Raw genomic sequence first — 25,819 nt, forward strand, 5'->3', positions numbered from 1 at the left:
AATGTGAGGCATTCTTGACACCGCCAGAACAGCACGCAGTCAATTAAAATTCATGGGAAATATTCTTCCTTATAATGCTGCCCTATATGTAAAGCAGTAGAATAGTCATTACATATTTGTTACCAAACATTGTCTGTTCACCTACTCATCTTTTATATTTGCAGTGGGTTCTAGAGCAGTGGTCGGGGAACAGGGGCAATTTACCCCAAATGGGGTAAAAATGAAAATCCTGGGGGTAATGAGGACGTTCACGGCAGTGCAACTGGACCTGTCCTCATTACCCCCAGGTATTGTGGGTGGAATTGCTAGTACGCCTCGCAAAGAATTTACTCGCTTCCTGTGAAGGGAGGGGAAAGAGTGACAACTACCATAGAGTCTAAGAGCCCTAAGGGGATAGAGGAGCCTTCATTTCCGATCCCTTGTTGTTTCTCCTCCGTTCTTGGCAGTTTCCTGGTAAAAGGAGGAGGGGGAGAGAGCTGTGCAGTCGGGAGCGGCTTTGTAATTGGTCCGGGTGGCTGCCTGCGCGTTTCCTCCTTCCTTCCCGTTCCGAAGATTTTTTGTGGCGCTGCTGCCTTCCCTTGCCTCTTATCTGCTCCCACCCCAGTCAGAGGCAAAGAGGGACGGGTCATCCTGCTTCCCTCACCAAGCTCGCATGGAAGAGCAGGAAATGTGGCGGGAATGGTAGGCTGAAAGGTAACGTGTGCCCCCCTCCCCGATTCCTTTTGTCCTTCATCTCCCTGCGTCCCACATGCCTAATGTCTCTCTTTTCTGCCCATCACACTAATCCACATAAATACCATGGTGTGTGTGGGGAATTGGGGTACCTCCTATGTTGGGGTAATCCCGGCTTCCCTTCCCTTTGACTTGGCAGTTAAGATCCTCTGTTTGATTTCAGAAGTGACAGTTCACACTTGACGCCAAAAGTGCTTCTTCTTTGTGTCAGTGTTGTTCACGCGGAATAGGAAAAGAAGTGGTTTCAAACCCATAATATGGCCAGGCTAAATGGTGGTGGGCAGAACAGGTGTTTCGTCCTGTGCAGTCAGTCTGAAATAATTGTGATCCCTTGAAACTATTATATTAGTGGCCGAAAGTTGGCTCTGATTCTTTTTGACCTCGTGTGGATGCTGTTAAATTAGAGCTTGGGACAGCTCTGGCATCATTAAGATATGCAGGGAGACTGATATACAGTGGTGCCCCGCATAGCGATGTTAATCCGTTCCAGGATTAATGTCGCTATCCGGAAACATCGCTAAGCGGAACAAAAAACCCATAGGAACGCAAAAAACATCTTCGTTATGCGATTTCTTTGTTAAATGAAGTGCTCGTCTTGCGAGGCACCACTGTATTCTTTTTCATCTTTCCTTTCTTAACCTTTAAGTTACAAATTAACTTATCATTTATAGCAATGTTCCATTCCATATTTCATTATACCATTCTTCCATTCGAAATTCAGACTTTGATTTCCAATTACTAGCTATTATTAATCTGGCTGCTGTTAATAAATTGGTAATCAATTCTCTAGTCATCTTATCATATTCCTCATTCTCAAATATTGATAACAGAGCTATCTCAGGATTAAATTCTACATATTTTTCACATATGTCATTTAGTTCTTTAAAGATTAGTTTCCAAAATCTTTGTACTTTTTTGCACTACCACCACATATGAAAGTATGTACCAATTTCTATTTTACATTTCCAATACCATCTTAAACCAAATTTGAAATTTTTTCTGTTATTCTTACTGACAAAAATCGTAAAAACCTCATTTTCCACATCTTCCTCCATTTTTCATCATTTATTCTTTTTCCTAAATCTTGTTCCCACGCTAACTTCCATCCTTCTTTCTCAGTCTCTTTTTCTTCTAGATCAGGCTTGTCCAGCCCGTAATGCGGCCCAGTGCAATTTTTTATTTCTTAAGAAATTCCAAAGTTTCAAGTTACACTGCCGGTGCTTGTGGCCGGGGGCACATCACAACGATAGGGGGGGAGAGAGGGAAGGAAGGAAGGAGCGGGAGGGGAGGGGAGAGGGGGCTGTGTGACTGCATTGCACCATCCCCATCAAAAGATGGACCCCCTCCCGACCCCATAAAGCCACTAGAGTTGAAGCTGGCAGCCTCTGCTGTCTGAGATTGCAGCTGCTGGTAAGCGCGCTTGGAGCGGGGCTGCGGAGGATGGCTAGGGATGCCCCCCCTGTGCATGCACACACCTCGCTTATTCCTTTTGTAGGAGGGGGAGGGAAAGGTGTGTGCCAGAACTTGACAATGAAAACTGGGTCACAGATTTGGCATTTTTAGTCGACTTGACCACTCATTTAAATGAGTAAAACATGCATCTTCAAGGTGAAAACCAATTGATCAGCACAATGTTTCAAACTATAACAGTTTTCGAAATGAAACTGAAACTATGGCATTCTCAAATGAAGGCAAATATTTGATGCATTTTAGCACATTGGCTAAACATACCTCTGTGAATATGGAAAAATATGCAGCCTTGCTTTTCACTTTGGTACAGGAATTTCAGAACAGGTTTCAAGATTTTAGAAAAAATCAGCCATCTTTTCTGATATTTGCAACTCCATTTTCAGTGGACATTAATATATTACCTGCCATTTTGCAAATGGAATACATAGAGCTCCAATCTGATATTCAACTGAAAAAAAATTAACTATGTCTCTTTAATGGACTTCTATTAGATATATGTTCCCAGAGAAAAATATCCTTCACTTCACAATCATGCTTCATATCATTGCTGTTTGGAAGCACTTACATTTGTGAGCAGCTATTTTCAATAATGAAGCACACAAAGAATAAAGCTAGAACCAAAATATCTGATGAGCACATTGAGCACTCACTGTGAATTGCAACAAGTTCCATCAACGCAAATATGGATGCATTGGTGGTTGAGAAACAATGTCAAACATCTCACTAACTTCATTTCCAAGTACTGTAAGTTTAATATGTTAAATATGTTTTCTATGGTTTTTTAGGATGATCAGGTATCGTTACCCTTATTTTATTTTATGTGCGGCCCAAACCAAATTTTCATCTTCTAATGTGGCCCAGGGAAGGTGAAAGGTTGGACACCCCTGGCCTAAAGCTATCTGCTGTGTCATCCCGTCATTAACAATTACTGCAGAAGTGTTCTCCAAATATAATTGGTCTGTTACCCCCCTAAATTGCTTCCCAAAACCCCAAACCTTTAAAAGGATCTTTAATGTTGGCCATTCTACACCATCAAGTGCCTTAAAAATATCTAATGATAAAATACCTGCCTTTGATTTATCTTTTTCTATATTATATATAATATTCAGAACTCTTCTGGTTAAATTTTACATTTGTCTTCCCTTTAAAAATCTATTTTGATCCTCTTTAATATACAGTGGTGCCCCGCACAGCGAGGTTAATCCGTTCCGGATTAACCTTCGCTGTGGGAAACATCGCTGTGCGGGAGGGAAAAAGCCATAGAAACGCATTGAACTTTGTTCAATGCGTTCCTATGGCTTTCAAACTCACCGTTCAGCGAAGTTCCTCCATAGGCGGCAGCCATTTTCGCGCCCTCCCCTCGCAGAACGAGGGCGCCAAAATGGCTGCCATCAGCTGTTCGGCGGGTAAAAAATGGCCGCCGGAACAGCCGAAAGGGGCCAGGGCGCAGTGTTTTCGCGCCCTTGGTAAGCAAGGGGAGCGCGTGAAAACGCTGCCGGAAGCCCCGAAATGGTTGCGCGCCATTTTTTACCCGCCGAACAGCTGATCGGCGGGTCGCAAAGCGAAGGTCGGTAAGCGAGCAGCTTACCGACCTTCGCTCTGCGATTTTTGCCCATTGGGGCCATCGTTGTGCGATCGCTTTAGCGATCGCAAAAGTGTCACCGTAGAGCGAATTCATCGCTCTACGGTGCGCTCGTTGTGCGAGGCACCACTGTATTTTGTAATAAACTTGTTCATTCTATTTGCCAAGATTGCAGTAAATATCTTTGCATCTTGATTTAATAATGAAATAGGTCTATACAAACTTGGATCTGTCAAATCTTTATTGGGTTTTGGAATAAGAGTTGTTAATGAATATTTCTAAGAATCTGGTATTTTCTCTCCTTCCAATATTCCATTATAAAATATTTTTAACTTGGGGATCACTATTGATTTAAAAACTTTATAATATTCTAATCCTATTCCATCAAAGCCTGGAGTTTTACCATTTTTTAATTTGTTAATAACCTCTGTAATCTCTTCATCATTTATCTCTTTTTCTAATTCTCTTTTATCATTCTCTAATAGTTTACTCTTTACATTTTCTTTAATATAATTTTCTATATCTTTTGATGTACTATTACCTTTATATAAATTTTGGTAAAATTCTTGTAATATCATTAGTTTTTCCTTCATTAGGCTACAATTCTTTCCTGTTTTATCTCTGATCATTCCAGTTGTGTTTTTTGATCTTTTAGTTTGAGCTACCCTAGCTAGAAACTTTGGATTTTTATTACTATACTCGAAAAAGTTCACCTTCGAGTATATTAAATCCCTCTGGATTTACTTCTTCAAGAAAGCATGATCATCATCAGCAACAACCTCAATGGCCATGACCTCAGGACAGATGGAAGCTGATCTGGTAGTTGCCAAGGTCCTGAAAGTTCTGGTACCCTAGTACTGGACATTAGAGATGCACAGGTGGACCTGATGAGGGTCCAGCCCCCTGGGGCCGGACCATTCACACACCTTCTGCTGTTGCTGTGGGCTCTGCTCTCCCTTCCTATTGCTCCAGAGCTTGTGGTCTGTGAGCCACTCTTCAACCTTGCAGTGAGGCTCGTCCTCCTGCCTCCTGACAGGACTGCGAGCTCCAGAGCAATAGTATAGGGAGTGCAGAGCCCGGAGCAGCAGCAGAAGGTGAGTGGATGGTCCGGCCCCAGGGGAGTGGACCCTTGTTATGTCCACCTGTACATATGCGAATACCCCCATCTCTACTGGCCATCTGTCATGCTGGCTGCCATTCCATTATTGTCAAGTATCCCAGCTCAGGAGATTTTGGCCTTATTGTTGACACTGACACCATCACTATTGGCTTAGCACAAAAAGAGCTTTATCAGCACCCAGTGATAATCAAAACTAAAGCTGGCCAAGTCTGAGATGACTGAGTCCTTAGTCCAGTCTAGAAACAAGAAGACATGTAAACGTGTTAGCTCACATAGAGTAAATACTGAGAAGGTACAGGTAATTTCCTCTGAGCCAACTGAGGAAATCATGTGGCCACAGTCAAAACCATCTCTTCCCACTTCTTCTGTTACTCCTCCAACACTAGAGGAGGAATACAAGAAGACGCTTAAATAATGACACTGACCCAGGGATTTGTGCCTAATTGTCCTCGTGTTTTGGTTCTTAGGAATGCCTTGAGTAAGATACACTGGTTACATTTACTGTTGCTCCGGGATGCCATCCAACTATTGTTTGTCTTAATGGTCAGCATACAAGGATCATTATGAGTGTGAGAGTTGATGGTATAGTGCCTATTGGTACTGTTCTTGGTTTCTGCCTTACTACCAGCAAGATCATTCATCTTCCCATGGACCTAGTATTACTTCCATACAGTGGGTGTTATGGATGTTTGGTCAACCTTAATGTGTCAACTTCTGTGAAAGACAAGATAAACTTTGTTAACATCCACCTTTGCTACTGATACCATCTTCGTCATTGATGGTTGCTGTGTTGCCAGTACCAGCCCTGGTACCATGAATGTAATATGTGACAATTACGTCAACTGCCTTTTCTATTTCTTTCATCTTGGTGCTGTCTACAGTACCAGTATACACAATGTTGCAGCCATATGTGGGTCCTTAGACCACAGTTAGACTCATGTTTGGTTACTTCCATCTCAGCATTCCATTCAGAAGAGATAGAGAACCTAGTTCACCAACCTCCAGTACAGATGGAAGAGTCCAACACTGATTTAGAGGGAGAGTAACATCATTTTCTTTTGACTGAAACATAACCAAAATCATAATCTCGTCCACATTATTCTCCTATGCCACTGGAAGACATTTTGGCATATTCCTGCCATGTTTCCCTGAAAATAAGACAGGGTCTTGTATTAATTTTTGCTCCAAAAAGGATTAGGGCTTATTTTCAAGGGATGTTTTATATTTTTCATGTACAACAAGCTACATTTATTCAAATACAGTAATGTCATCTTCTTCTGGTTGCTGCACAGTGCTGCACAATGGTGGAGAGCAGGGTTTCACTTAACTGGGGTTTATTTTTGGTGTAGGGCTTATATTACAAGCATCCTGAAAAATCATACTAGGACTTATTTTCAGGTTAGGTCTTATTTTCAGGGAAACAGGGATATATGCTCCTCAAACTAGCTAAATGTCTGGACATGCCTTTCAGTGCTTTGTGGCCAGAACAGTTCCAGGTCTGCTGCCCATTACTCTCTTTATTGTTGAAATCTACAAAACATATTTATTGGAAACTGCTATTGGTACCAGTCTCCACTTGCTGCCTTGATAATTTGTACAAGACGCAAGAAGACAGCTGAAAACACCTCTTCAGCATCAAATATCAAATTTGGTAATACAGTGGTGCCTCGCTTAATGATTGCCCCGCATTACGACAAAATCGCTGTATAACGATCTTTTTGCGATTGCAAAACGATGGTCTAAATAGGGTTTTTTCGCTTTGCGATGATCGGTTCCCTGCTTCGGGAATCGATTCTTCGCAAAATGATGTTTTTTAAACAGCTGATTGGCAGTTTCAGAATGGCCATCAGGTGCTTAAAATGGCTCCCCGCTGTGTTTAGGGACAGATTCCTCGCTATACAGGCAGCAAAAATGGCCGCGGTATGGAGGATCTTCGCTGGATGGTGAGTTTTTACCCCATTGGAACGCATTGAATGGGTTTCAGTGTGTTTCAGTGTGGTTTTTCATTTCGTTTTACGATGTTTTCACTTAACAGTGATTTTCCTGGAACGGATTATCATTGTTAAGCGAGGCACCACTGTAGTGGAATCATCTATTGTGAAGAAAACATCCGCAAATCCTTCTGATAATGAATGGGGCTGTTAGACTTCTTCATTTATTGCTTACTTATATTTATATCCTGTCTTTCCATTAGAAAACAGTTCTTAAAATGGCTTACAAATTTCATAAAAGAATAAAAAACAAGTAAAAGTGCATTTAACTATAAAACCTTTTTAATGCATTGATTACTCATGATTCCCACTTGCTTCAGATTATTCAGATATTTGCAGAGTGAAATTAGCTTAAGATATATAAAAATGTATTTGTCTATGTACAAGTGTATATATAAAGCATTGATATTTTAGATGTTTCGAGTAGAAGTGAGGAACCTGCCACCCATGGCTTTCATATGTCCCTTAGCATTTTTGGCAACTCCATTCCTTCCATCTTTGCCTGTCTGAGAGGAACTTCATGCTTTGAATGTGACTGGAATAATACACTCTGAAATGTTTGTTTTGTGGTATGGATGGATATACGAGTGAGAACTATGTAGAAATCAGAAAGTATTAGAGAGATGTTCTTAATAGACAGTTCAGATCACTGTATGATACAGAAAGAGCTTGCACATTTTTTCCAATGTGTTCACAGTTCATTGCTCTGACAATTTTTGGAACACGGGGATCTTTATCCTGTTTATAACATCTATTATTTTTCTGTGGACTTGATTCATTAGACTTGCAGCCAGTTATTAAATACTCCTTTTATGCTAGAACCCCTGTGTTTATGGGTATTTCATTACTTTGATACTACTGTCTTTAATAGTTATCTTTCAGTTTTTCAAAAGTAGCTTGTATTTTTTTATATTTCAAATGCATGAAAAATAAACAATTGATTAGACTAGACAATGATACAGTGTATTAAATATTTCTGCACTCCAAAAGACTGAAGGCTTTTCTTCACAATTTTACAAAGGTCAGGAGAAAATTGATAAAAATTTTATGTGATTTAAAAAGCTCATCTTATTAAGGTTTCATGAAGAGATAGCAACCACTAGAGTCCAGTTGGAAAAGTTTAGCTATTATAAAGGAGGCAGCAGCAAATAACCTGTTTCCCCAAAAATAAGACCTAACCTCAGAATAAGCCCTAGTATGATTTTTCAGGATGCTCGAAATATAAGCCCTACCCCAAAAATAAGCCCTAGTTTAGTGAAACCCTGCCCTCCACCATTGTGCAGCAACCAGAAGATGACATCCTGAAAATAAGCCCTAATGTGTTTTTTGGAGCAAAAATTAATATAATACCCTGTCTTATTTTTGGGGAAACATGGTAAAGATAGGATAACTGCTTATTTTGTGTGCTGCTGACTCCACACAATTTGGAAACAAAAATCCTTTTTTAAAAAAAGAACAAAGTTGAACCTACCAAGATATAGTACTTTTAGATATCCATTTTGCAAGTTATATCCATGTTGGAATCAAAGGAGGAATGTAAGTGTAGAAGCAAGGGTAAAGCAAGGCTTTATTTCCATATGTTAGCATATGTTAGTACTTCTGATAGCTCCACTGATTCAGTCAGTTCGTTCTGGTTGAGACTGTTGGATTTCAGCCATATGTGTTGGATTTCAGTGAATATGTGTGTTATTTGCTGTCAAAGTGGAACTGACCTGTAGTGAACCTAATAAGGCTTTCAAGATAGTTACAGTATTTAAAGAATGGTTTTACCAGTTCTACCCCACCAGTAAATTTCCATGGCCAAGTGGGAGATTTGAACTTAGGTCTCCTGAGTCCTAGTCCGTCGCTCTATAGCACACTGACGATGAGAGTTAATACAATCAGCTTTGAAATTTTGATCTCTCCTAGAAGGGAATATGCAAATTATGGAGCCTTTGCAAATGGATATCTGCACAGGAAAGAGTGATTTGAGTAAAAAACCTCAGTAATCTCAGAATGTTTGAGCAATCTGCACTGCACCTCATACATGAAAAACTAAAAACGTGTGATGTTTATAATGCTGAATATAAAAGGGAAGTCAGCAAATGTCTGTAATATTTGGGTTATGTTGGTATTGGACAGTGTTTGCGTAGGACTCATTCCAGTTCATGCTAACTATAAAGGAGACCCAGTAAATCACTGGAACTTTAGCTGTTGGTGGAAAAAGTTGCATTGTTCCAGGGATCTCCATTAGTTGTGATGAACAACTGGATTTAACCCTAACAGCTGTTTCTGAGAGGAGGACGATAGTCTATTTTTAGACAAGTACTGTATGTATGTGCAGGACTGGTGCTAGTTGCTTTTAAATCTCTTTGGGAAAGATGGAAGAACCAATGTTAACATTTCTTCCTAGAAACTATCTTTTTGGTTACACTTTACTACATTTCTCCATCTGTTATGAAGTACATGGCATTTTATTGAAATCTGAACCTGGAAGGGGTAGTAACTGTTACCTTAAATGAAGTGGTGATGTGAGTGCTGCTCTGGAAGACGTGTGGTATTTGACAAATATCTGCCAAATCATTAACTATTTGGGGGGATGAAAGTTTCTGAAGATACTGATAGCTGGCAGTGGCAGACATCCTTGAAGGATAGAGAGTATCTGCACCTGTTATAGTGTACGTTCTAGCCCTGTTCATGTACAGCAGTGGTTCCCAACAAATCCTGTCCATATTTATATAATATTTACATCCAGCTAATAATATTTGGGGGATGGAAGACCTATTGTACAGTATTTAAAGGGTTCGGTATAGTCAAGTAGAATACAGTGGTGCCTTGCAAGACGATTTCAATTCATTCCGTGGAAATCACTGTCTTGCGAAAACATTGTCTTGCAAAACCCAGTTCCCCATTGGAATGCATTAAAATCTTCAGATGGCTTCCATCAAAAGCTAGTCTGTTTCATGCAAGTGTGCACATTTGCAATCCACAATTCTCACCCCACATTTGCCACTGTACAGTTTCAGTTTGGGTGAATGGCCTCAAGCTTTCAGAAGATATCAGGATAGAGAGGTAGAACTGTAACATCTGTAAATAGTAGCTGTAATAAAAAAAGGTTGCCACAAAGGAAGATGAAAACACACTCTTCACTATTCATTTCTGTGCAGGAGATGACATGAGGCTAATCACCTGTAACTAAACAGTGGCCAGACTGGGAATTAGAGCAGTAAGCTGCTTTGGATATTGAGAGTAAAATCACACAGAACAAAACAGAGAAAAAATTACACAGAACAGAAATTTACACAGAACAGAACACAAACATAACTACTCTAAACATCATTTTAAATTAAGATCTCCATCTCCTGACAGTTATGGGCAAGATAAAGGAAAGGTAACTAAGTCATCATCATATTCTCAGGCTACTTCTTGCTCAATATTGAAGTTGCCTCTAAGGCAAAGAACCAAGGCCTCAAAATCAGCCAAGTCTGAGAAACAAATCACAGCTAATTAATTATCAGACAGGGACCCATTGTGTGATGTAATAACCTTATCGCCTCAGAACTCAACCTTAATACTTATGCCAGTACTTACTCTGTGCCAAGTTTCAGCATCAAAATCAAATAGTCTTCCAACATCAAAGGAACCTCACATTTCACAGCCATTTTTAGAGAAAAAAGGCAGACTCAGATCCTGAATATGATTCAGAAGCACCCCTTGCCTTTCTCCGTCAGAAGACATATCATCATACAATGGTTTGGTTGAAAGGATGGCCAGATTGCTACAGTTACAAATATCTAAGCCTGCATACAGTGGGGTCTTGACTTGAGAACTTAATCCGTATTGGAAGGCGGTTCTCAAGTCAAAAAGTTCTCAAGTCAAATCTGCATTTCCCATAGGAATGCATTGAAAACCATTTGATCCGTACCTGCTCTTTTCCGTCCATAGAAACTAATAGGAAGCTGCTATTCTGCCTTCTGCCACTAGAGGGGGATATTTTGTTTCTTTTTTTTCTTAGGTCAAGAAAGGTTCAGGGAAGGCAGGGAAAATACAGTCCAGGCAGGACAGTACCAGGCAGTCTGAAGACTGTCTCCCAATCCACTCTCTAAACGCTGGGAGGAGTGAGGAAGCAGACAGGCACCCTTTTCACTGGCCAACAGTTAACTGAAAGTCCAAATTTTGCACTTTCCCTGCCTCCCATGTGGGTTTTTTTAGTTCTTAACTCAAATCTAAGTACTTAAGTCAAGTCAATATTTTCCGATGAGAGTGGTTCTTAAGTCAAAATGTTCTTAACTCAAGCCGTTCTTAAGTCAAGACCCCACTGTAATTGTGGGAAACTTCTGCCTAAAGGTTGTAGCTGTGATTCTGTTTCAGTGACGTGCATATACACTCCTGGCAGGATATGGCAGTAGCCAGCAGGCGGGGTAGCCCCTTCTTTTGTCTTTCCGCTTAGAATCAGAACATAAGATCAAAGTGTTATTTTAGCCAATCCTAGTTAAAGATTAGGTAACCACTATCCGATTTGTTTCTCTCATAACATATTGTGTAATCATGCTAAGTCAATAAAAAGAGCCCTTGGGGCGTTTCTGAGAGGCTCTGCTGGTTTGGACAACTGCTGTCGACTCCTTTGTTTTCTCTCTAAGGCAATTAGGCTTTCCTTTGTTCAGTGATCACCACACACAATCAGCAGAGATTTTGGGAAAGCACAAAATAATTCACATATTCTTGTAAAGACGACAGTTTTGGAAACACTGAGAGACGTCACAATCCAGTCTCGGCAGAAACCATCTATGGTACTTTGAACTTCTAAACTTAGTAAGAATCTGTATAGAGTACAAGAAGGCGTAAATTCCTTATTCAAACATTCCATCCTAAGTAGGGACCACACAAGCTAACAGTAAGATTAGGTTACATACAGCACCTGCTAATAAGGAAGGAAGGAACTAAATCTTTTAGAAAGAAATATCTATTCATTGACAGCTTTACATATGAGAATTTCAATTATCAGACCACGATGGGAGCCATATCATTGGTTTATATGAAAGAAAATCCACCAATAACACAAAGCCTACTGGAAAAATAAATTGCTTGCTATACACCCCTAAATGGCTTAAAATCCAAGGCTCTGAGCTTAGTTAAGGGATAAAAAGCAGAAGCCAGGGTCAGAACAGATCTGAAGAACATAAAAAGCGAAGGCTTGAAAATAGAATTTGTTTTGTGGCTGGAGGTAAGAAGGTTGTCTCAGACCAAGAAACATTGTGGCTGGCATGAGGCCAGAAAAAGTGTAGCCATCTTTAGCTGCTTAGTGAGAGCTACAGTGGTGCCTCGCATTACAACGTTAATTCGTTCCAGCGAAATCGCTGTAGAACGAAAACGTAATGCAAAATTTAAAAGCCCATAGAAACACATTAAAACCTGATTAATGCGTTCCTATGGGCTTGAAACTCACCGTCCAGCGAAGATCCTCCATAGCACGGCCATTTTCGCTGTCTGTGCAGCGAGGATTCCGTCCCAGAAAAGAGCAGGGAGCCAATTTTTTACCCGGCGGCCATTTTGAAACTGCCGATCAGCTGGCCGAAAATCGTCATTTTGCGAGAATCAGTTCCCAAAGCAGGGAACCGATCATCGCAAAGCGAAATTCCCCCATTGAAATCATTGTAAAACGATCGCTTTTGCGATTGCAAAACGTTTGTCGTAATGCAATTTCGTCGTTAAACGGGGCGCTCGTCTTGTGAGGCACCTCTGTACATAGTACCCCAGAAAAATACTGGGAAAAGAAAACAGTAAAAAAGGGTTTTAAAAAGAGGCCTGACTAACTCAGCAATAAAAACCAGCTCTTATCAAAGAAGTACACATACTTATGCCACCCAAAAGAACTAAAAAGCCATTGAGGTAATTGATCCTCAAGAGGCACAAAGTTTACCTCAGGAAGTGGAGGGAAATGGAGACCCTCTAGTTCCAGTGGAACAGGAGGAGACTCATGAGGGTGCCTCAGAGAGAGAAGGTGTTCTAAGCTCCTGGAAAGGAGAAAGGCTTGTATGAGGCCCAGGAAAGAGCATTCTGTCCTGAGGACAAAGTGGTGAGGCTGAGAACCATAGAGGGGAGTAAACTGCCTGCTCCTTCCCCGGCTGGAAAAGTGAAGCCACAAGCCGGAAAGAAAGCAGGCTTCACCTGGAAATGGCAAGTGGATGACCTCCAGTGGACGGCAGAGTGCCCGATGACTGCCAGTTGACAGAAGAGAGTGCGGACTTCAAGATCTGCCTTTGTTGTGCCAGACTACAACCGGGAGTTCATCATATACATTAATGTATCGGGTGTGAGTCTGGGAATCGTGCTGTGCCGAGTGGACCACAGAGGGAATCGACACCCAGTGACTCTGATCAGCAGGAGATTCCGACCTGGTAAGAGTCATTTGTCTGGCAACATGAGGCGTGCCTATCAATTGTTTGGACGCTGCAAAGTCTGAAGCCCTACATTAGGGGAAGGAGGTTCATCCTTTGCACCAACCCTTTCCCTCTGGTGTTGATACAAACTGTGAAATCCACTAACAGTAACCTTGCAAGATGGACACGGAACCTGCAAGACTTCGACTGTAATCCACAGCATAAAAGGAACTCAGAGCATGAAGGCTGATACCTTGCCTCGAAGGCCAGGTGGATAAATAAAGGTTGTAATGTTGTATTAAATGTTCTGTTTATGTATAGTTATGAAATATGAATAAAATGCAAAGTTTGGATGATGATAAACAGAAGTGGAGAATAATGGGAAACAATAGTGAGTAGTGGCATAAATACAGTGGTGCCTCGCTTAACGAGTGCACCGTACAACGACGAATCCGCATAGCCTTTTCGGGATCGCTAATGCGGAGGCATACCAATCGTTCCAGTGGGCAAAACTTGCATAGCGACGATCGGTAAGCGTTTCGCTTACCGATCTTCGCTTTGCGATGCCCGCAGATCAGCTGTTCGGCGGTTCTAAAATGGCCGCGCGCAGCGTTTTCGTGCCCTCCCCTTGCTTACCGAGGGCACGAAAATGGCTGCTACTATGGAGGAAACTTCGCTGAATGGTAAGTTTAGGGCCCATTGGAACACATTAAACATCATTTTTATGGGTTTTTATGTTCCGTTTAGCGATTTTTTCACATAGCGAGGGTTAATCCGGAACAGATTAACCTCGCTATGCGAGGCACCACTGTATAAAGGGAATGTGATTTGTATTAATGTGAGTAATGCAAATGTTTATAATTGTACAGATTGTTTTAAATGTTTAAAGTAATAGGTTTGATTGGGTAAACATTAATAGACAGAAAACTAGTATAAGGTATATATAGGTACTGTATGTGTTAAATATAATATATAGTAAAATATAGTATATGTATTAGAACATAACTGGTAAGCATATTGTTATAATAATGTTTTAGATGTATTGTTCCCTATATGTTCCGTTGTTCATAAGGGTAAACTGTAAGGTTTCCCCCATGAAACAAACTTTTCTTAGGGGGAAGGTATGTGACGATCACCCCACATCGCTCATGCCACTCATAGTCATGATCTAATTTGCATGAGCTTATGAGATGATTGGAGGGGCGGAGTCAGCTGCTATATGAAGATTTGGCAGGAGAAGGGGGAGTCAGACAGAGAGAGAGACTGATTAGTCAGAGAGAGAAGGAACAGATACTAATAGAGATAAAACTGGTTAAGATAAATAGATAGAGAAGATGGTAATTATATGGCAAGAAAAAAGTATCTATTGAAAGACCTGTTAATGATTCACTTGTGTACAATGTTCATCTGAAGAACGTCTGTGATTATTAAATAGGCTTCACTTCAATAAATAAGTTCTGTTTGCATTCACAAGGCAAGTGTTTTGACAAACTTCATTTATATTGTGGATTGAGGTAATCCACTGGTGGCAGTAAGAGGAAAACACGACTGGAGTCTTTGTGAGCGCACAACACATAGGTGCCACAAAGGGTGAACGCCACACAGGGGTACCAAGAAAATACACAGATAACCATTATTATTTCCAATATTTTATGGTACCAAAAAAAGAGTGTGGTTTGAGACCCATTTTAGGTCTATAGATAAATAACACCAAAGAAATTTCAGACAAAGCTAGGGAATCATTTTGCAGTAATAGATCCAAAGAATCCATGCTTTCACATATCAGTGAGGCCAGAATATTGGTGTTTCCTTTGGTTCATCAGAAATTAGACGTTTTACCAGTTCACAGTGCTTCCTTTTGGTTTATTAACAGCAGCAAGGGTGTTCAGAAAATATACAACACCAGTAGAAACGTCCTTGAAAATAAACCATTATCTCATACATAGAATAGTTGCTGGTGGAGAACAATCAGAACAAACTTGTAAAGAATGTACATTACACAGAACTCTTATTGGATCTTGGTCTCAAAGTGAATTTAAAGAAATCACATCTAATCCCTTGGCAAGTATTCACTGCACAGGTGCGGTTCTAAATTCCATAACATCCAGAGTTTATCTACCAGAAAAGAAAGCAAAAAGGATTATAAACACAGCAATGAAAAAGTGTGTCTCTTCAACAGGGACTATCCATTCAATTCAGGAACTTTAAGGGCTCATGACTTCAAAAACTGCAATGGTGCATCATGCCAGACTAAGAATGAGACCTCTACAAGCTTGCTATCTCCTGAACTACAACCAAAGGAGAGATTCATATTACAAAAGAATTTGGCTTACACCATGCCTCAAGATGCAGTTGCTGTGGGGGACAAGGAAACAGCATTTTCTAATGGGAACCCCCCTTTTGGCAGTTACAACCAACCATTCTTATAGTAATGGAAGCAAGCAAAAAATGGGGTGGGGAGCACATTGCCTAAACAGAGAGATACCCAGCCAGTAGTTTTTATCACCAGAGAATACATCATTAATTTATTAGAACCTCTGGCAATATTGTGAATAACCTGTCTTTCTGCGTAGCAGGTATACGTATGTTATCTTAGTGAACTACAGACTTCCCCTATGCATTGCAAGCTGGTTTTTGGGAAGTTGTTAGAGAAAATTATTTGAATTTGTGCTAATTCTGGATTGTTTATGTGATGTGATTGTATACAATCTTATAGTGTATTTTCTATATAAACATACATTTGGCAACAGTTCTCCAAGGCAGATCCCATTTGTTCATACATTGTTTTTAAACTGGGTTGAGTACAGAATGTGATTCATTGTGCAGCGCTAACTAACATAATACTGTTCTAAGGTGATTCTAGCATTCTTTTACCATTATTGATAGAGTAGCATTGTTCAAACTCCAATATTTTAGTTGAACATAAGGCATTTCTTAAGAAAACTTAATATGTTGCTGTTGCAGACTCTGTATGTACAGTATGTGTGCTATATTTTTATACTCAATAGACTGAGTTCATATTTAGAATACTGAAATATTTATATAAACATTAAATGTTTCTATTTAGAGCTGTCCTATGCGAAGCACAAAAGCATACCTAATATAGATTAACTAACCATCAGTTCTTCTTCATGGCCTCTGTGAATGAACACAGTTGGGTTGTTCTGCGCCTGCGCTGAACCTCTTGACAGTTTCTAGATCTTAAAGACACATGATTAGTGGGACGTTCCCCTATGGAGCACATGCTCTGCCCATCACTGATGCCCTCCGTTCCTTTTTCTTGTTGAGTTGGCTAGACTTGTGTCGGAGACCAGAGTGATCTATTGAATTAATACTTCCCATTGAATCATTGTTTATTTGCTTCAGATTCCTTTCAATCATCTTTCTGTATTAGATGATTCCCCTGTGAGTTTATTCCAGTTTTTTCTCTGTCCGCGTTTTGCTGATCCCCCCCACAATCGTTTCCCCCCATTTTCCCTCTCTTTTATTCTCCCCCCCCCCCGGGGCTTTCAAGCAGTGTGTTCTATGCACAAATAAAATCCCTCTCACTGATGGCAATGACCGTTGCCTTTTATGTCTTGGGGAACAACATCCTACACACCTCTGCTCTGAGTGTAAAAGGCTAACTAAACCAACGTTGAAACTGCATTTACAAAGACTGAGGTCTTACCTCTGGGAAAAATCTCTTAACCCACTTCCGGTCGCTATGGAGTCTGCACGATCTCCAGCCCCTCGACCAGATCGGCAAACTCCACCCATGCCTGCTTTCAGCCCAGTGACTCCTTCTCCTCACCATAAGGAGAAGTCGAAGTCTGTTTCGAAATCGAAATCCATGTCAACGTCGAAGGCCTCAACTCGGTCTCTAGACTCTTCTAAGAAGAAAAAAGACAAGACAACCTCTAAGAAACCAAAAAAGACTTTGAAGTCCACTCAGCTCAACCCACCAGGGCCGACCCTTCCATCTCCCATCCTGGAAGAATCATCTAGAGATGTTCTGAGCTCTCTGACAGAGATGAGCCATCTCTACCTCTGGTCCAAGCTCCAGCCTCTGCTGTGAGCTTGTCACCGAGTATTGGCCTCTCTCCGGCTGAAGTCCATTCCAGCCAGGCCTCGGCCCATTCAAGCCCTGCATCATCAGGGCAGGCAATTCCTATTGAACTATCCGGCTCCGATTCATCTCGCCACTCTTCTAGAAAACACCGGGAGAAGAGACAACATCTATCACCTGCTCTGTACGTCCTCCCACACCAGGAGTACTACTATTATCTGCAATCCTCTTGACACCACTTCCGAGATGATAGAAGAGAGAGATATTACCAATATGACCCATATATACCTGACGATCCTCAAGAAAAACTGTATTATGATGAGCCTAAACAGGTCTGCTATAATTTACTGTATCCACCCCTATAACCTTCACTTTCACTTTGCCTCATACAACCCTTCAGTCTAAGCCAACCTTGAAATGCCCTTCATCGATTATAGAACATTCTCAATCAAAGCGTCCTAAGCATTCCTCTAAACACCTTCCCCAGGCATCACTGTAAGTTACTACCACTTATAAGGGTCCCCCTCCTCCACCTACTGACAAGGAGAGATATTCCACACATATGGTTCCCACAATACACCCTCCTTCCTCCAAACAAATATCAATGTCAAAACCTCGACACCAATCCCCCTCTTCATCATCTCCATCGATTCAGGACTTTGCCTCTGACGTATCACAGGAATCATCATCTAATTTCCTGACACTGACTTCTGATGTCACTGAGAATCACCCACCCTCTCCATCAGAGGATTTCACTTCTATTTCTCAACCAGTCATGAGAATGGCTAAATCTTTACAACTTGAAATTGAGGAACCACCACCACCTAAGCAGGATTTGGTGTTCGACAATATTAATCAAGATAAAACGCCCCCTCTCAGTTTGGCATTCATTCTGGCTATGCTTGATTTGATCAAGGAATCGTGGGACAAACCTCCCTCTTCCTTACAAATTGCCAGACATATTGAAAATCATTACAAGACCCATGGTGAGGATACTATATTTCTCACCAAACTCCATAATAGTAGAGTCAAACCACTCAAGAGTCCAAAATAAATCCTCAATTGCACCTACAAATAAAGAAGGGTGAAAATTAGATATATTAGGCAGGAGGCTCTATTCCCTCACCTCATTTTTGCAAATTATAAAGCCGCAATCGGAGCTTACCATAGGCAACTGTGGAACAAAATTCTCCCAGTACTTGAAACAGCCCCAGAATTGGCTAAGTCAGAAGCCCTTAACATCCATGCTTAGGCTTCCACACTCACCAAACAACAGATGATTGCATCTCGCCATAACGTGGATGCCGCCTCTAAAGCTGTGGCCACCTCTATTGCACTCCGGCATCATGAATGGCTTCGATCTGCTGGGATATCTGATGATACCAGATCTAGAATAGAGGATCTACCATTTGATGGGGCTGGATTGTTCAGTGAAAAAACAGACAAAATGATGGACAACCTCCATAAGATCCATAAAACAGCTCGATCCTATTCAACCCAGCAGACATACAGATACCAGCGGCCACAATATCGAATACAACCTTTTTACCAGCAACCATACCAAGAATTTCAACAGACTTTTTCATTAAAAACACTTACTTAACTATACCACTGATCGGAAAAATTAAAAATACCCCTTATTCGTCAGTCCTTCAAGAAGAAGTTTCCCTTCTTCTCCAAAAACAAGCCATAACTGCAGTCCTTCCATATGATCTGCATGATGATTTCTACTCCAGATATTTTACAGCACTGAAGAAGGATGGAGGGCTCCATCCCATCCTCAACCTCGGAAATCTCAATAAATTCATTCGATTTAGACACTTCAGAATTTTGACACTAGACCATGGGTCGGGGAACAGGGGTAAATTACCCCATTTGGGGTAAAAGTGAAAATCCTGGGGGTAATGAGCAGGCTGCTACCCCCTCCCTCCCATCCACCCCCACCCTCTGGAGCCAAAGCTTTAATTGTAAACCACCTCGCTCTGTTACTTCCTTTGTTGCAGCAGGGAGCTCCTAAATGCTCCGTTCTGTTAGAGGGATCGGAGAGATAAGCCTAATTGGATGCAGCTGGGGATTAGCCCCGGGCAATCAGCCAATCCGGGGCTTCTGAATGACTGCTTCCTCCAGAAGTGACTGCAAAGAAGCAGCAGGAGGGAAAGGAGCAAGCAAGGGAAGGAGGGAAGAAAGAAAGGTGCGAGAGACCTAGGACTTTGTCAAGCTTATTTAAATATACAAAATGGAGGGAGGGAGGGGTGTGTGTGTGTGTGTGTGTGTGTGTGTGTGTGTGTGAGAGAGAGAGAGAGAGAGAGAGAGAGAGAGACTACTCAGAACTGAAAATGAACAGGCAGGCAAGCAAAAGTGAAACTGAATTAAGGGGGGGAGGGTGGCTTTTTAAGGTGCTGTCTAGGTTTATCATCACTTTCCTCCCAAGAGGCAGGCATCTTTGAATTTTGTGGCTGCTGTCTCCATCCACAGTGATCATGGAGCCCAAGAAAGTGAAATCTGTCACTGCCTCCATCTCTTCCCCTTCTATTTGCCAGGAGGTAATGGGACCAGTGGCCATGCTCTTCCTTTTTTTGATATTGAGTTTCAGACTATTTTTTGCACTCTCCTCTTTCACCCTCATTAAGAGGTTCTTTAATTCCTCCTCACTTTCTGCCATGCTTTTGCATAGTCAATGAAGCAGAAGTAGATCTTTTTCTGGAACTCTATGGCTTTCTCCATAATCCAGCGCATGTTAGCAATTTGGTCTCTAGTTCCTCTGTCCCTTCAAATCCAGCTTGTACTTGTGGGAGTTCTCGGTCCATGTACTGCTGAAGCCTGCCTTGGAGGATTTTGAGCATAACCTTGCTAGTGTGTGAAATGAGTGCAATTGTATGGTAGTTAGAGCATTCTTTGACACTGCCCTTCTTTGGGACTGGGATGTAGACTGATCTTTTCCAATCTTCTGACCACTGCTGAGTTTTCCATTGATGATGATAAAAAAGCACACTGGTCCTTTGACATTGGGCTGTGGCCCCAGGGTGGGTGACATGACCTTTAGCCTGGTTTGTTCCTTTTTGCACACCACACATGGAATGATTAAAGCGGTAGGGAAACACACACACACCCAATTCTGCGTTGGCTGTCTCTAGAAAGCATGTCATTGCTAGCACCACTCTGGCAGCCACTAATGATCCTCTGCAAGCTAGCAAAAATTTAATGCAACTTGCTAGGCACATTGGACACCTTACTACTCCCTATACCACACCATGGCTGGAGTGCAATGTGTTCCAGCAAAAATAGTGCACATCTTTATCAAATTGGTGCATCCTGCTATTTCGGTACACAGCCTGTGTAGATTCAATAATATTTGTAATTCAAATACAGTGGTGCCTCATACAACGATGTTAATTGTTTCCAAAAAATCAGCGTTGTGTGAAATCTGTCACTGCCTCCATCCCCATAGGAAACCGGTTAATCCGTTCCAATTGGAACGGATTGCTGTCCTTGAGCGAAAATCCCCATAGGAAACATCGTTGAGTGAAACAATGTTTCCTCCATTCAAATGTATTGAAGCCGACTCAATGCATTTGAATGGCATTCCGATGTCTCTTTTCCCTCATTTAAAAGTGCCTTAAACTGTTTGAAACCTGTTTTAAATGCTTGGCATCGATAGTCCAGCTTGTGAAACGTATGCAAACTTAATTTGGTGTTGTTCTGAGTCGTCGTTAATTTTTGCTGATTTTTTGTTTTCTCCATTGAAAGCCATTAGACAGACCATTCAATGGCTTTCAATGGAGAAAACAAAAAATCACCAAAAATTAACGAAGACTCAGAACAACACCAAATTAAGTTTGCATAGGGTTCAGGAGGTGGGCTAACGATTGCAAGCATTTAAAACAGGCTTCAAACAGTTTAAGACACTTTTACAGGAGCGAAAAGGCACATCGGAAAGGGCTCTTTGATCTCCGTTTCCCTGCTTTTGAAGCTCTTTATCAGAAAAAGCCATCGTTGTGTGAATTCATCGTTGTGTGAGGCACCCATTGTGCGAGGCACCACTGTAATGTATGATTTCCTTCCATTCGAATCAAGGGGGTAATGTCATCGTATATAAATTTTTTGCGGGGTAAAAGGTAAAAAAGTTCCCTGACCCCTGCACTAGACATTCATCTCCTTTCACAGGGAGACTGGTTTGTTGTCATTGATCTCCAGGATGCGTACTTTCACATCTCTATTCAGCCGAATGACCACAAATTCCTTCGCTTCCGATTCAATAGCACCACATACCAGTTCTGTTCTTTCCCATCCGGACTTTCCACAGCACTGAGACTTTTACCAAATGCATGGCACCAGTCGCTGCCTACCTTCGACTTCAAGGTATCAATATATTCCCTTATATAGATGACTGGTTGATAGTCTCAGCCTCATATCATGATGTTGTCAGAGCTACCCAGCTCACTCTTGATATACCTTGAGTCCTTGGCCTCAAGGTGAATCTCACCAAGTCACATCTCAAGCCATCTCAAAATGCTACCTACATCGGGACGCACTTCTATTCCCTACAAGCCAGAGCCTTCTCCCACACGAGAGAATCCTCAAACTAAAAGAGGCTATTCAACCATTCCGACCACTAGCATTGGTATCAGTCCATCATGTCCAACTTCTCCTCGGACTCATGGCTGTGACAACTGCAGTTATACAGCACGTACAACTCAAAATGAGATCACTTCAATCATGGTACCTGTCACTATTCAATCCCATGACGGACCACCCATCGATGCATCTTACAGTAACACTCGAGCTTGCACGTCAACTCACCTGGTGGACGTTTCTCCTGTATTTGCTCGTGGGGAAGCCCTTTTTGCCTCTTCAGTTGACGATACAGGTTACCTCCAATGCCAGTCCGTTGGGATGGCGAGCACATTGTCTGCATCACAGGATCCATGGCCTATGGACAAATCAAGAGAAAACATTGCACATCAGTCATCTTGAACTTTTAGCAATTATCAAGGCTTTCCACGTTTTCCTACCACTTATTGCGGGACGTGCAGTCCAACTCGCTACAGACAGTATGACAGTCCTTTACTACATAAACCAACAAGGACGCACACATTCTCTATCCCTACTGTACTTGACCATTGAGCTCTGGGAATGGTGTTACCTACATCACATCTTTCCAGTAGCAGTCCACATAGCCACAGAAAAAACTCCCTCGAGGGACACACAAGTAGTCCCTAAATGACACAATCTCCTATCTCCTCTGCGACCGCTGGGGCACCCCGTCCTTCGATATCTTTGCTTCTCAAACAAATGCCAAGTGCCAACATTACTGTTCTCGAACCGGTATCAGCAAGAACTCTATCCGAGACGCCTTCATGATAGAATGGGACAAGGACCTACTCTATTTAGTCCCTCCGATATCGCTCATACAAAGAAACATCATTCGACTTCAACAGTTCCAATCAAATGCAGTCCTTCTCACCCCATGGTGGCCAAGACAACCATGGTTCACCCACCTGAGTTCAATGTCAACCGACTCATTCCGGCTCCCACCGATCCCCAACCTTCTTACTCAAGACGACAGGATGATTTACCAGCCAGACATAGCCTCTCTGAACCTGACGGTGTTGATGATACTCCCATCATAAAGGATGTACATACTTGATCAAGCTCAAAAGCCCTCGACCCAGCTTCTATACTAAAACAAATAGAAAGTATTCCTTTTCTTTACTGATTGTCATAACTTACCTGCAGCACGATGCTCTTTGAAAACTTTACTTACCTTTGTCCTTCAATTTTAGATTATCTTATTCTACCTTGAAAGTTTATATCTCTACTATTGTAGCTAAACAACCTCCTAATTCTAAATCAACCATACTTTTTTCTCAACCAGTTGTAAAAAAAATTCTTAAAGGACTCAACAATATTGCCCCCCATGTCAACGTCCTGTTCCTCAGTGGTCTTTACAACTTGTCCTCAATGCACTTACTCGACCACCCTTTGAACCAATGGCTACCTGTGATCCTAAACTACTTTCCTTGAAAACATCTTTTCTTGTGGCAATAACAACTACTAAGCGAGCTAGCAAACTTGCAGCCCTCTAATCTGATCCACCCTTCCTTCAGTTCCATCTGGATAAGGTCACTCTGTATTTTGATGTGTCCTTTTTACCTAAAGTTGTACAGTACTGTATCTGAATTTCACCTCAATCAACCGATAATTCTACCCTACCCTATTTCCATCTCTGTCAACACCTCTCAAGCTCATGCTCCATACACTTGACATAAGATGTTTCCTCGCCTTTTACATTGACAGGACTAAATCATTCAGAAAATCACAGGGACTCTTTCTGTGTTTTCATGGTCGTCATAAAGGGGCTCCTGCTTCACCGCAATCTATTTCTAGATGGATTGTCCATACTATCTCATTGGCATATGAGCTGACTGGCAAAACACCTCTGAACATTTAACAGCCCATTCTACCAGACTGCTGTCCACATCTGTTGCCTTCCAGCGTGGGATTAAACCCCCTCACATCTGCCGTGCACCGACATGGTCTACTCTATCGACTTTTGTCAGACATTACCATCTTGATGTCAGAGCACGGAATGATGCTGGTTTTGCAGAACTGTTTTGGCACAATTTCTACAGTGACGTCCCATCATCTGATAAGTGAGCTTGCCAATCACCCACTTGTGTGCATTCACAGAGGCCACAAAGAAGAAAGAGAGGTTACCTACCTGTAACCATAGTTCTTCTAGTGGTCCTCTGTGAATCTACACATCCCACCCATCTTCCCCTCTGTCTGTCACATTGTACCTTAAAATAGCTCTTTGGCAGTGGCGGACTTTTACAGGAACTGAGGGGATCAGTGATGGGTGGAGCATGCGCTCCATGGGGGAATATCCCACTAGTCATGTGTTTTTAAGCTCTAGAAACTTCCAAGAGGTTCAGCACATGCACAGAATAACCCAATTGTGTGGATTCACAGAGGACCACTAGAAGAACTATGGTTACAGGTAGGTAACCTCTCTTTATCTTTTTAAATATTCTTACCAGTGTTACTGATTAGGAAAAAATAATGCAATCTTGCCCTTTTAGTGACATCTGTCTTCAATTGTTTTTAGAAAGGCTACAAAAGGAATATGACAGATCCCAGAAAACATCTAAAACCAGAATCTTCAGAATAACAGAGAATATTGTTATTGTAGCTTAAACAAAAAACTTAAATTGCTTGCTTGATTCCCACTGTGTAAATCCCAACTTTCCTCTTGCTGGAAAACCTACTTACTGAAGCAGAATAATGTCGCTGTGCTATGTTCAAAGAAAATTACCTTGGAAATAAGTTGTGTCCGGTGGCAGGTGGTGATTCTCAGTTAACATGGAACATACTGCATCATTAAGTTGGAATTGGCACTTGTAAATTTTGTCATTCCTCCTTGTTGCCTTGATTCTTATGCCTCAGTTGCTCATAAGTTATTTATAGTTCCCCTGGAGTGTTTATCAAATTAGAATAAGCTGAAATGATGTCATTTAGTATATGACATCATATACTAGTACGTATATGACTATATATAGTATAGAAAATGAAATATAATGGTGTGGGCTTAGTTTCTTTCAGTACCTAATCACAGTGTCCATATATGTGTTTTTATATAGCGTCGTCTTGGAGATGCTGCCAAGAAAGCTGTTGGTAAACTAACAACAAGGACTGTGAAGAAAGGGGATAAGGTATAATTATACAATTGAATGTTAACTGTGTGTTACTATACAGGGAAATGTACAATTGATTGTAAAACTGTATAAGCTAGTTAATCATCTCTTCTGTTTCATTATTTTCAATAATTACTTCAAGCCCATACATCTTTATGCTTCTACATTTTTGTGACAGGTTGTCTCCTCATTGCTGTCTCAGTCTGTTAGATCTGTTTCCAGCCTTAATAGTCCTATGTGCTCTTCGTAGCTAAGGAAATAGCACTGAAGCACTGTGGATGCTGTATAGAGTGTCCAGATCTTATTACCTGCATTGTTTGTGTATTGGATTCCTTTTTAAGTGCCTGGCTGCCATTTTATTTAAAAGAGACTTGGATTAGTAGTGGTTCTGGGATTTGCTTTCTTCTGTTGCTTGGGGGGAGTAATAATAAGAAATAGCTTCCAATCTTTGTGATTAAAGACTCCCCTTAGTGTGTATATTTCATTTTGTGTATGCATGTGCTCAGAAGGTTTTGTTGCAAAATACAAACTATGTAATTGTATGTGATCACATTACTGAAAATCTTTGATGTGGAGGTTTAAATGGTAATTGCGCAGGTAGAGAAATTCGAATTATACTATTGGTAGTAACTTATATTTAGCAAGTGAAATATGTTCTCCTCTATGAATGGTAATCAATTACTGGGCTTTTCAAATAACAGTAAAGGCAAATGTTTTAGTTTGTCATCAATTGGGTGTGGAATCTGTGCCTGCAGTAAGAAAAATCTAAATCTTTTAAAGACCAGTTGTTTAGTTACCTGGCCCATATGGGTGCAGAAGCTGT

General features: G+C 41.3%; 1 protein-coding gene and 1 long non-coding RNA gene across 3 annotated transcripts in view; one reads left to right on the top strand and one right to left on the bottom strand.

The window, feature by feature from the left end:
• Nucleotides 1-25,819, top strand: part of RNF130 (ring finger protein 130) — a 90,233-nt gene that overhangs the window by 33,438 nt on the left and 30,976 nt on the right. For both annotated transcript variants that reach the window (XM_020782755.3, XM_020782754.3), the window contains exon 4: nucleotides 24,943-25,014. In XM_020782755.3, coding sequence (XP_020638414.3) covers nucleotides 24,943-25,014 — 72 coding nt within the window. The remainder of the gene's footprint in view (nucleotides 1-24,942; nucleotides 25,015-25,819) is intronic.
• Nucleotides 15,334-17,011, bottom strand: LOC140704469 (uncharacterized). Its single transcript, XR_013541854.1, has 3 exons — nucleotides 16,925-17,011; nucleotides 16,371-16,454; nucleotides 15,334-15,369 (listed from the first exon to the last, which is right to left on the bottom strand). It is a non-coding gene; the product is annotated as an uncharacterized LOC140704469 (long non-coding RNA).

The sequence above is a fragment of the Pogona vitticeps genome, chromosome 2 (genome assembly GCF_051106095.1).
Source record: "Pogona vitticeps strain Pit_001003342236 chromosome 2, PviZW2.1, whole genome shotgun sequence".
NCBI classification, from domain to species: Eukaryota; Metazoa; Chordata; class Lepidosauria; order Squamata; family Agamidae; genus Pogona; species Pogona vitticeps.